This window comes from Zingiber officinale, chromosome 9B (assembly GCF_018446385.1).
Source record: "Zingiber officinale cultivar Zhangliang chromosome 9B, Zo_v1.1, whole genome shotgun sequence".
Lineage (NCBI taxonomy): Eukaryota > Viridiplantae > Streptophyta > Magnoliopsida > Zingiberales > Zingiberaceae > Zingiber > Zingiber officinale.
Window position 1 is genome coordinate 80,995,808 of NC_056003.1, and position 12,387 is coordinate 81,008,194.

The following is a 12,387-nucleotide window of genomic DNA, read 5'->3' on the forward strand; positions in this document are numbered from 1 at the left end:
AGCATGTTTTTATTTATATACATGCATATCGAGTTTTTGTGAGTAGATAGCGCTCACTAAGCTTTATGCTTATAGACTGCACTTCCTCCTACTGCAGATAAAGGAAAGGAAAAGATTTAGCAAAGAAGGCGACAATGTGGTGGTGATGAAGGTGTGTGATGGCTGGACTATGGGGAGATCAAGAGTTGGCTAAGGAAACTGTCAAGACTCCTTCTTTGGAGTTTTCTTTCAGTCTATTAAATTGATAGAGATTGTTTTAGTAGTTTCCCTTTGTCTATGTTAAGTTTATTCCGCATTGTAGTTGAGTTATTTCCTATTGTTGGAGTTCTTTTGTTTACTATTGCTAGGATAGTTTATTTTTAGTTATATATAAACTGCGTGGTGATGTTATTGCTTTGTATATGTATGTACTTATGATTATTGTCACCGGTACAGGGGAGACTCTGCCGAAATTTTTCGGTAGGGATTCCTTGTAGTTAAGTAGCGTACTGGTTAAGTAGAGTTAGTAGATAAGTAACGGTCACTCTTAGAGAGTAGTAGTAGTAGTAAGAAGGGTGGTCGTTACAAAAACTTTATTTACTTTTACCCATGCGAAGACACAGTGCTGGTGATTCCTTTCTGTTCGCGACATCTCCTCTTGCGCGGCTAGGGCACGCGGCCTCCCACCGTCGGTCGTCTCTTCTTCCTCACCACCGGCCGGCAGCTCTTTCTTCTCTTCACTGCCATTGGTCGGACCTCCATAGCCCACCCTTCTTCTTGATTCCATTAGCAACAGCAGCAAGCACCGACGATGACTCCGAGCATCCAGGTCACCTGTACGCCATGCACCACCCAAAGCTGCGAAGCATGACACCCTCCGTCGCTTTTAACTTCTTCAGGAGGTTACCTAGTAAAGTGGATATGCTTCTGTAAGTTCTATTGTAAAACTCACCGTTGAAATATTTGCTTTTCCCTCGTCCCTCTCCCGGTCAAACACTCGTAACACTCGTTTTTGAGAATTGGATGGAGAAAAAATTGCATGGAGAAAAATATTTACCTAGTAAAGCGGATATGCTTCTGTAAGTTCTACTGTAAAACTCTTGTGACCTTTTATTCGCTTGGAAACTCAACTTTTGTTCCTTTAGATTGATAAGCTATCTTAACAATGGTGAATTTGAATGCTTATTTTCGACAATTCATTGTTTAGTCAACAAAAAAAAAGAGCAATCAAAATAATAGTCTAGAATCTGTGTTTTGTTACTTTAATAAAAATTTCGAGGCATGTTGCTCATTTCTAAATTTTGTAAAAGTAATCCTTCGTAACCAACATGAAAGGGAAAAATGTGTTCCACACTTAGAAAAACTTATGTAAAAAAATTTCTGTTTGCTTACTCATGACTATGGATGGCAAAACAGTTAAAACGTATGCATTGCCTCTCTTACAGGATAAATTCCCCTGCTCAATGCCTTGTGAATGGTAGTGCCAAGACTCTGGATTCTTTAATTTCTCCATGCAATTCTCAAACAGTTTTTTGCTCGATAATGTTTTGATCCTAGGAATATGCATCTTTGGTGTTTTCAGCAGATCTGCTATTTATATATCGCATTCCCATGTCATCATCGGCGCCAGGAACACCGAAGTTGCCAGTGAAGTAAAGCATAGCATTCTACAGAGCACCCCATCTGCTAGAATCAACATCATACAGATAGAACTCAGTTCGCTCATGTCCATCCGAGCCTTCGCTGAGAAGTTTCTTGCCATGGATCTTCCTCTAAACATCTTGATGTAATTATACCATTGTTTCCTCACACTAATTGTTTCATTCTTTGTCGCGGCCGAATCTTACGTCTCCTCTTCAACTTGTTTGGTTTCAGAAACAATGTCGGCGTCATGTACTGTCCGTTTCAACTTTTGGAGGATGGGATAGAGATGCAGTTTGCTACCAATCATGTCGGTGAGTATCTTCTTCACCATCTCAAAACGACTTCATTTAGTAATCATAAACGAGCAATTCTTTTTAAGATTTCCACATGTTCGTTTTCCATATGATCTTGCAATGTGGTTTCGTTTTGATTTCAGGTCATTTTCTTCTGACCAAACTTCTGCTTGACAAAATGAAAAGCACAGCAGAGAGGACAGGAATTGAGAGCCGTATTGTGAATCATCATCCAAGCTCACATGACAACATATAGAAGAGGAATAAGATTCAACAAACTCAACAACAAAGGCTTGTGAGAGACCATTGATTTTGTAGTTAGATAAACTAAATCAATGAAAATTAGAAGGTGCCAGGTAGAGGAAGAACTATATATAATAGCATAGGACTCATCTTATGATGTTATATCTATCCGAGGTCTGGTTGAAGATTACTTGTGTCTTAATTTGAAACCTTTTGTCTAACAGCTGTCATGATATTCATCCATTTCTTTCCTAGGTGTCTGACTCAATTATTTTCCTGAGTGAGAAATAAACATAAACCTGTTGTGAATTCTTAACATCTATCAAGCTCTTTCCATCAAACCACGCAATAGTCTATCATGGGTAAGGTTAGCTGAAAAGTGAAATGCTATCGTTCATAGGAAAACCCTTTGGATGCTGATAGGTTAGCTGATTGAGTATTTGCTATTTTAGAGCTTCATGTAGATTTCATTTCATGTTTTAGGTTTCGTTCTATGTTTTTCTTCATGTTGTCTTTCATATTGAGTAATGTTTTATGTGAATGTTAAGTGCTTGTATTAATTTGACCTCCTATGTTTCAATTTGCACACATTATGATTTCATGACTCATGCCCATCAAGTGTTTTATTAGTTTCCCGATCCATTTTTTCCTTCTTTCTACTATTGGCGAATCTAGTTGTGATATTTTTACTCAATTAGGGTCACATGGAGAGAAACAAAATGATTGGGAGTGGAATTTAAAAATGCTTGTGTCCCGATCAATGACTCACTGTAATTGTGCACGATAGTTGCTGATGTGATCCTCTGGAGGAAGAAGAATGTAACTGTGGGAATTCTCATCGGTGTACTTACATCTTGGATCATCTTTGAGGTAGCTGGATATACCCTTCTGTCGCTTGTCTCAAATGTTCTGCTTCTCTTGATCTCCATCCTTTTTGTGTGGGCAAAGGCTGCCGAAGTTCTCAACAGGTAAATGCCATGTTTTTGCATTTTGACTTTATTTGTTTCGAGAAATTATGTTTTAACCTTTTAATCATAGATTATTTTGTCGAGCTCTTTTACACTGTAGTATTGTAGTAAGGCTCTGTTCTGTAATTAATTCATCTATTTTGTTTAACTGATTGCTGAAAGTTTTATTAAGTGTCTGTGAAGGAATTCTAAATTTAGAAACATGAATAGTTAATAGCCAATATCATCCTTTATTGTCCAGGTGGACTGGTGGAAGGTTGAGACATAATTTCTCATAAAGTTTCAAGACAGAACTATAACATTAAGTCAGTGCAGTGCATTCTTGAAGTTTTGAAACAAATATCAGAAACTTATAGGAGTGCTTAACTGGAAAAGAAACCTATATTAAATGGATGTTAATAATATACTGATATATATAACTTAGTTATCTCCTGAATCATTCTCGTTTAGTTTAAGATGGAATTCCTGTATCGTGGTCCGAAAAAAATAGGAATATGTTAAACTAAAAGGTAGGTCCGAAGCCTGAGATGAAGGTTTTTCTATAAACGTAATCAACATTTTTTTAGTGTCCTAATCCTGAGATATGCAATGAATGACAAATAATATAGTCTATAGATGTATCTTACTGTTGCTTTTTCAATAGACGAGGACTACTTATTATCTTGTCAAACATTTGACAATGAGAAGGAATTTCAGTACTGCGAGAAGAATATATCTATGTGATTTATAGCATTAATATGCCTATTAAAGAAATGTAGCCAGTAAAATATAAAACCAATCCAAGATATCATTCTAGGTTCTATGTATAGAATCATGTGTGGCTTTGGTTGTCTTTTTTCTTGTGCACTAATTTACCTACCAAAGATCCTTTTCTTTCTTCTGTCTTTCTCAATCCAAATTTTCTCATTGTTGTATGGTGTGAACTGTGACCTTTGTTTTCAACTTTAAGAGTGAAAATTTCTTTTGCATAATACTGATGGTATTATTTTCTTTGGCAGATACACAGTGGTAGGTGTTTTGTCCCAGTCTCAAGCCGACAATCCTTTTTTATCAGTATATCTAGTAGAAGTAAGCATGCAGATCGTTGTCTTCGAGGCCGACTAGCTATTTTGTGTTTTTTTTTTGTTTTAAATTCGAATGTCACTATCTACTTTGAAACAGAACTATTTAGTCTTTGTGTATAGTTGAATTCTCCTGTAAATACTAATACTTTGTAATTGAATTCTATTGTTTTGTACGAGTTTGAAATCATTAACTGAGCTAATTAATATTATTTTATATGTCAAATTCAAATCTAGACATGGTAAAAGAAAATTAATAGTTTTGTAAATATAAAAAAAATGATTTTGTAAATAGATTTTTTTATTTTAAAAAGACAACGCTTTTAAAGCGTTGCACAAGTGTTGTCTTTGCCAAAAACAACAACGCTTTTAAAGCGTTGTCTTCTCTACAAACGACAACGCTTTAAAAGCGTTGTCGTTGAGCAGACTTTTAACAACAGTGCCTTTAACAACGCTTTTTCAGGCACAAAGACAACGCTTTTAAAGCGTTGTCTATTAGCTTTTTTCTTGTAGTGTCATCAGTAAATGTGATGAAGTATCTATAACCGCCTCTAGCAGCGACATTGAAAGGGCCACATACATCACTATGTATGAGTCCTAACAAATCAGTCGCTCTCTCGCTGTGCCCACTAAAGGGAGTCTTGGTCATCTTGCCTCGTAGGCATGACTCGCATATCTCATATGATTCAAAATCAAATGAGTCCAGCAAACCATCCTTATGGAGCTGGGATAAGCGCTTGTCATTTATATGATTTAAGCGACAGTGCCAGAGATAGGTTTGGTTCAAGTCATTTGACTTGAACCTCTTGGTACTAATGTTATAGATAGGGCTCTCAAGGTCTAGAATATAGAGTCCGTTTATTAGTGGTGCACTACAATAGAACATATCTTTTAAATAAACAGAACAACATTTGTCTTTTATTAAAAGTAACCTTTCTTGTCCAAACAAGAAACTGAAACTATGTTCTTAATAAGAGCAGGTACATAATAACAATCGTCTAAATCTAGTACAAGCCCAGAGGGCAGAGATAGATGGTAAGTCCCTACAGCAACAGCAGCAACCCGTGCTCCATTGCCTACTCGTAGGTCCACCTCGCCCTTTGTCAATGCTCTGCTATTTCTCAGCGTCTGCACATCAGTACAAATATGAGAAGCACATCCAGTATCTAATACCCATGATGTAGAAATAGATAGATTGACTTCTATAACATATATACCTGAAGTGGAAGTCTCACTTCGCTTCTTCTTTAGATCCTCCAAGTATACCTTGCAGTTCCTCTTCCAGTGCCCGGTCTGACCGGCGACCCCTCCTTTAGGCTTCAGTGCCTTGCCTTTGCCCTTGGTTTGGGATTTTCCCTTACCTTTGGGCTTGCCCTTGCCCTTGTGCTTCTGGACCATCAGAATGGGCTTAACCTTCTTAAGGTTAATCTCAGTAGTTCGTAACATACTAAGTAGCTCGGGCAGTGACTTGTCAATCTCGTTCATGTTATAGTTGAGAACGAATTGACTATAGCTATCCGGCAAGGACTGCAAGATCAAGTCAGTGGCCAGCTCTTGGCCAAGTGGGAACCCCAGTCTTTGTAGGTTCTCTATGTACCCAATCATCTTGAGTACATAAGGACCTACAGGAGCCCCGTCTGACATCTTGCACTGAAATAGTGCCTTCGAGATCTCAAATCTCTCATGTCTCGCTTGTCCCTGATATAGTTGGCGAAGATGCTCAACCATATCATAAGCACCCATCAACTCATGTTGCTTCTGAAGCTCTGAGTTCATGGTCGCGAGCATTAGACAGGACACATCTAATGTGTCGTCTTGATGCTTCTTATAAGCATCTTTGTCGGCTCGCGGGGCATTGGCAGGAGGAGCCTCCGGAATGGGCTGCTCCAGAACATACAGTTTACGTTCTTGGGTGAGAACTATTCTCAAGTTCCTGTACCAGTCCAGGAAATTTGCTCCGTTGAGCTTGTCCTTCTCAAGGACAGATCGCAGGGAGAAGGAATTCGTGTTCGACGTCATAGTTATCTACAACAGAAAAATTTGCAGAAATAAATATCATATTCTTAAAATCATTTAATTAGGCCTTTAATTAAATGATGCTCCCACTGAATTCTATAATTCTTGTGGGACAAGATCCACATCATACTAATCCTTGAGTTAGCTTTGGCTAATACGCCCAAGGCTTAGCATGATCGGTAGGTAATGATTACCAATTACATCTCTATGCAACTCTTGTTTATAGAATCAATATCTGCATTTATATTAAAACTCGAGTTAGCTTTGGCTAATACGCCCGAGAGTTAATATAGATGTGATTTTGACCTATCTTTTCCAACCGTTGGAATAATCCCTATAGTTGACTCGATCCAACCGAGTAACTAGGAATACTCAATCTAATTGAGTTTGTATTCACCCATGCGTTGATAGGCGGGACCAAGATTGTCCCTCCATACCCTACCAAGATAATATGTATTGCTCTACTTTGGCAGATTCAACAATACATGTGATCGAGGTAGTGATAGGTATCACGGCACGGTTAGGCATTTAGAGTTGGTTTGATCGAGATCTAATCTAATCGAAAAGGATGCATCTTGTGCACGACTTAGATCTAATCTAATTGCAAGGGTGCATCATGTGCACGACTTAGATCTAATCTAATCGTAAGGCACTAATTAATTAACTACTTATTAAATATGCATCACATACACAAGCAATTAATTAATCTATTTGTGATTTAGTCATGGCCCTACTACGATCTTCTCAAGCCAATGAGAAGATCGAATGGTCAACCTAGGGTCAACAGCTTCTCCAAGCTCCTCCCTTTGACCACCTTGTGTTGCTCGTGCCCGCCTCAGAACTCCGTCTCGTGTGGACCCTCCACCGCTCCAATTTGTACATTACAATTTGAAACTCGAGTTACATTCGAGTCTAACTAATTTACAACAAGAATATAAGAGAAGGCATGACGCGCAGGTCGCGAATATAATACAACACTCGCAAACACATACCGGCACGCAGGTCGTATTATGAATTACAACACAATCCAATCACATTGAGTTTTTGGGCCATGACTATCACAAAATTTAATATATAATTCAAAATTATATATTTTTCATAATTTTCTGTAATTTTAAAAATAATTTTTACGAGTAAAATTTCCCGGCGGACCCGTTTAGCGGTTTCGGGCGCAATCGCGGAACGGATCCCCTTGCGGGGCCAGGGGCATCGCCCCTACCCGCGATCTAACCATCGCGAGGGTTCCTTTGCGATCCAACAACGCCTAAACCCGCTGTCCCAAAACGATTTGGGCCGAGACATTGCCGTTTCGAAAAAATCTTCCCGGCGGGTTCGTTTTTAGCGATTTCGGGTGCAATCGCGGAGCAAATCCCCTTGCGGGGTTAGGGGCAGTACCCCTACCCGCGATCTAACCATCGCGAGTTGCTCCTAAGTGATCTAATGGCACCCAAGCCCGCTGTCCCAAAAAATTTTGGGGCGAAACGAAGCCGTTTTGGAAAAATCTTTCCAGTAGCCGAAGCCTACAAGTGACTAAACACTTGTGCTTCGATTACTCGAGAAAAATACTCATAAAAACCCAAAAATCATAATTTTACAAAAAATTACAGAAACTTTAGTTTTCATAAAACCAAAAAACAAACTCGTACTCGCCTTGCAAGTGGCTCTGATACCACTGTTGGGTCTTTCGGGCCGCGAAAATCGCTTTTCGCGTCGCGGAAACCCCGAATCACCCAAGGCCAACGGATCCGTGCAAGGAAAAACCGAACGAAAATACGAATACGAGTTTCAAAATCTTTAGATCTACTCCTAGATCTATGTGTTGAGAACTTTACCCTTGTTGTGTGCCCTTTCGCGTTCCCGCTCTTCCAAGGAGTTGCCAGATCTCAAGACCGTCAAGCGTCGGTCCTCTAGAAGTATCCACATGGACACGTAGGTAGAGAAACCTCACACAAAAGGTGTGCTAGCACCTTGATGAGATTCGGCCAAGCAAAGAGGAGAGGGAGAGGGAGAGCTTGAGGAAGAAGAAAGGAGTAAATGAGGAGTTGAATCAAAAATTCATTTTCTTCCCCTCACTAAAGTGGCCAACCACATTTGGTTGTGTAACCCCCATTTCCACTTAATTACAATTAAGTGGAGGTCATTAAGAGGTGTCTTGTAACTCCCATGAGGTGGCACACCATGAAGATGTGGACCATTACCATTGGTCCACCTCTTGCCACCTCACTAATGATGTGGCAAATGAGTAACCTACACTCATTTAATGTGGCCGGCCACATTAAATGCAATGGAGGCTTGTAACCTCCATGAGGTGGCAAACCATGATGATGTGGAGCAACACCATTGGTCCACATCTCGCCACCTCACTCATGATGTGGCAAAGAGTCAAGTCAAACTTGATTCTACCTCTTCCTCTCTAGTCAAGTCAAACTTGACTCAATCTCTCTCATGGTTGATCTAATCTAACCATTTGATTCAAGCCAACTTAATACAATGAATCTAATTCATTAAATTAAATTGATCTAATGAGTCATAATCTAAATTAGACTCATTAAATACATGAATCAACTTGAGTCTAACTCAATTAGCCCAATTTGGATTACTCTTAATCCAATTTGATTCATCAAATGAATCTAATCCTCTTGGTTCATCATATGAACCAAATCTCCATCTAAATGTCCTAAGTGTGTGACCCTATAGGTTCTTGTAACGTTGGCAATGCCCTAAACCCATTTAGGAGCATAAGTAATGAGCGGTATCTAGCAACACATCATTACTACCCAAGTTACAAGAAATGTCGAGATCCAACATCACCTTGTGACTACTAATTGTGACTCCTCACAATATGTGACATTGCCCTTCTATCCTAGACATCTAGATTGATCAATGTGAGGCATAGACCGTGTCATCCTCTAATCAATCTAAATCTTGAACTCCAAGTAGACTCACTCGATCAAATGAGCTCAACATCTAATGTTGACTCATTTGGGCATGGCCATGCACTTCGTGGTCTAACTCTATCAAGAATATTGATGTCGCTCCCGTCATATGGGAGGGATAGATCCCATCTACATCACTCACATCCCTCTGCATAATTTGTTACATACCCAGTAATCGCCTTTATAGTCCACCCTGTTACGGGTGACGTTTGATGAAACCAAAGTACATAACTCCTTATGTAGGGATCCATGGTGACTTCAGGTCAAAGGACTAATAGTCATACTAATAGCCACATGAGAAAGTATATGACACTCATATAACAATCCATGATACTTTCTCATGACGGGTCATTCAGTATACATTCTCTAATGCATACCCATATGTCAGCTTGATATCTCTATATCCATGACTTGTGAGATCAAGTCATCGAGCTGACCTACATGCTAGTCTTATTGTATTAACATTGTCCCTGAATGTTAATACTCGACTAGGAATGATTTAGAGTAGTGTTCCCTATATCATCTCACTATCGATTCAACCAATCGATTGATATAGGTAAGAACCTTCTACTCAAGGGCGTTACTATACTTATTTTATCTGGCACTAATACAAAAAAGCATAATAACCAAAAAACCAAATGCCTTAATATATATATACAAGAATATGATATACATGAGTCCATATAATCATCAAATGATTGGCTCTAGAGCTCTAACTAACACTCACCTCGTGTCCGGCAACGAGCAGCCGCTAATTGTGCAGCAACTCTTCGTCCAGCAGTACTTTGTCCAACCACAACCCTTGAGTTCTAGCAGCGGCTGAATTAAGGTAAGGATTAGGTGATTGACTATGTAGATGTGTAATCATGTGTAAATGGAATTAAATTGGATTTTTGATCCATTGGTGGATTGTGGATTAGGTTATTGCTATTTTGTTAATTGGGGTTTGCCCTAAATAGTTCTTAAGAATTTATTTAGCTATTTATGTAAATTATAGCTAAATAAAACATATTTATTTGTTCGTGACTTAGGGTTTTGACGCGAGACGAGTATCTCGATTACCAGATTGGACCTTTTCCTATTGGAGGCAGGTACTTTGACTTATGTCTTTTGATATGCATAATAATGTGTTTAACATATAGCAATAATTGTGTGATCCATTTATTTCGGTTGGTCACTACATGATCTGTTACATGTTTGCTTGTTTACTTATTATGCACTGCATGTTATTATTTACCTGATCATACATGCTGTAGGTAGTGACCCAACCATATGATACATTATGTTCAGGACCTAGGATTTATTTGATACCCTATCTGTTTGTGTACCTTCCATCTGATACATTGACTTGTGGTACACCTTTTATTTATGTATGGATCTTACTATGCTATTCATGATATTGCCATGTTTAGTGCCATGCATCATCTTGCATGATTACATGCTGTGCGATTGTCTGCTCCATTATTGAGAGTGCATCGTCAGTTACATGTATCTATACACACCACCACTCATGGGTTAGTGGTATATCAGACAAGTGTGTGGCAGTCCTGCTGTTTGGCTCCGTTGGTCTGGTGACTCAGCGTGGTAGCCGTTGGTTTAGTGTAGCAGCGTTGTAGCCGGCAGGAAGTTGGACTTTGTTTGGCTCCGTTGGTCCGCTCATGGGTAGTGTGACTCGGCGTGGTAGCCAGCAGAGAGTCCTCCCCGTCATCGTGTACCGGGAGATGAGAGCATTGCGCTCCCCCATTTATTATTCCGGGGTAGGAGTATGTGTGTACTCCGACAACATCCCGTCCACTCGGTCACTCATCAGGGGCAATGATGTCAGAGTGCACGGTTGTCACAGCTCTACCCACTCAGACTCACCATGGTGTGTGAGACGGCTGACTGGCGTCAGGGGTGACCATGTCATTGACATCATATGCATGATGCATTTATTGTTTATGTTTGCTGCATTTACTTGCTGCATTTATATGAATACATTTGATTGACATGCATACAGGATTATGACACCTTCGGTCTGACGACCTGTTACCTTTTTACCTTGATCCTGGTTAGTACAGTTTTCTCCTGTTTTTGTTTCAGTTGCATTTATCCTTCTCGTATTCAGGAGACTGTACGCATGATAAGTGTTGTCTGTTATTTACTTTATTTTGCATATCAGTTGTACCTGCTGAGTGTTGGACTCACCCCGCCTTCATTGTTATTATATTTTCAGGTTGAGGCTGTCCGGAGCAGTTCCAGTCGCTAGTCCCCATTGCACGTAGTGCTAGTCTTCTGCTGATCACGAGTAGTTGTTTTAGTTTCTCTTTTGACTATGTTTAGACTTGGTTTGTTTGATACTTGGATATTGTATGGATTTTTATCGTTGATGGATTTTGGTATGATTTGGATATGTTTTACTCCATGCCTGCCTGGACGGCAGAAGAGGTGAGTTTGTCGGATTTGAGCTTTACGAGTGTAGTTGAGTAGGGTTGTTTTTGGAGTCATCGTATTACTTTTCTATTTGTTTACTGTTAAACTGCGTGGTTGTGTCAGCCAGAGGCTGAAATTGATATTATCTACGTGGTGATTGTTTTATTTTTGTTATTATTCCAGCCGCATGTGGCTGAGGTATATAGTGATTGTAGAAAGTTTCATATTGTCCGCCGTACAAGGGAGGTGCTGCCGAAATTTCTTCGGACAGGGACTCCTCCGGGGCGTGACATTGATGATTCAGAGTCAGAAAGGTATTTGATGTCCAGGCACTCGAGGTTATCCTATAAAGCTTTAGTGTTAGTTGATGATGCATATTTGAGTAATGAGAGGACAACCTTCTTGGATAAACAATTCGATTGTATCTACAAAAAAATTCAAGAGATGTCAATTAGTACAACATACAGTGATAGAAGTCAAAGGAAAAAAATCCATTGATGAGACCCTTGGTATTATTGATCCTTCTGTAGTAAGAACTAAGGGATGTGGGAAGAGATTAAAATCATCAAAGGAGAAATCAACATCAAATTCCAGACTTTGTCGTGGATGCAGACATCGAGGAGTGTCACATGACAAGCGTAACTGTCCCAATTTGCAACAAAGGTATGTGTCGATTCAATTTTTCATTTTTATTATATTTTTTCTTGCAAACAAATTTATTTTATTATCTTTTATATATGACAGAGTGTCAAGTATTAGATCAATTGAAGATAATAATCATGTTAGTTTTGACGACACATATGAACCGGATTTGGGATCTATAGCGGGTATTATC

General features: G+C 39.3%; 1 protein-coding gene and 1 long non-coding RNA gene across 2 annotated transcripts; both read left to right on the plus strand.

The window, feature by feature from the left end:
• The first annotated feature begins 588 nt into the window (after positions 1–588).
• LOC122023082 (short-chain dehydrogenase TIC 32 B, chloroplastic-like) lies at positions 589–2,172 on the plus strand. Its single transcript, XM_042581174.1, has 4 exons — positions 589–908; positions 1,562–1,765; positions 1,855–1,934; positions 2,060–2,172. The coding sequence occupies exons 1-4, from the start codon at positions 589–591 to the stop codon at positions 2,170–2,172; spliced, it is 717 nt and encodes a 238-aa protein (XP_042437108.1).
• Positions 2,173–2,243: 71 nt separating this feature from the next.
• Positions 2,244–4,313, plus strand: LOC122024799. The gene is made up of 3 exons (XR_006123510.1): positions 2,244–2,272; positions 2,858–3,127; positions 4,126–4,313. It is a non-coding gene; the product is annotated as an uncharacterized LOC122024799 (long non-coding RNA).
• Positions 4,314–12,387: the final 8,074 nt, after the last annotated feature.

Bases quoted from the DNA above. Each gene is read 5' to 3' on its own strand.
- LOC122023082 (XM_042581174.1), top strand. From the start codon at position 589: ATGCGAAGACACAGTGCTGGTGATTCCTTTCTGTTCGCGACATCTCCT. The intron at 909-1,561 runs GTAAGTTCTATT...TGGTGTTTTCAG, and splicing joins AGTAAAGTGGATATGCTTCT to CAGATCTGCTATTTATATAT. The intron at 1,935-2,059 runs GTGAGTATCTTC...TTTTGATTTCAG, and splicing joins GTTTGCTACCAATCATGTCG to GTCATTTTCTTCTGACCAAA.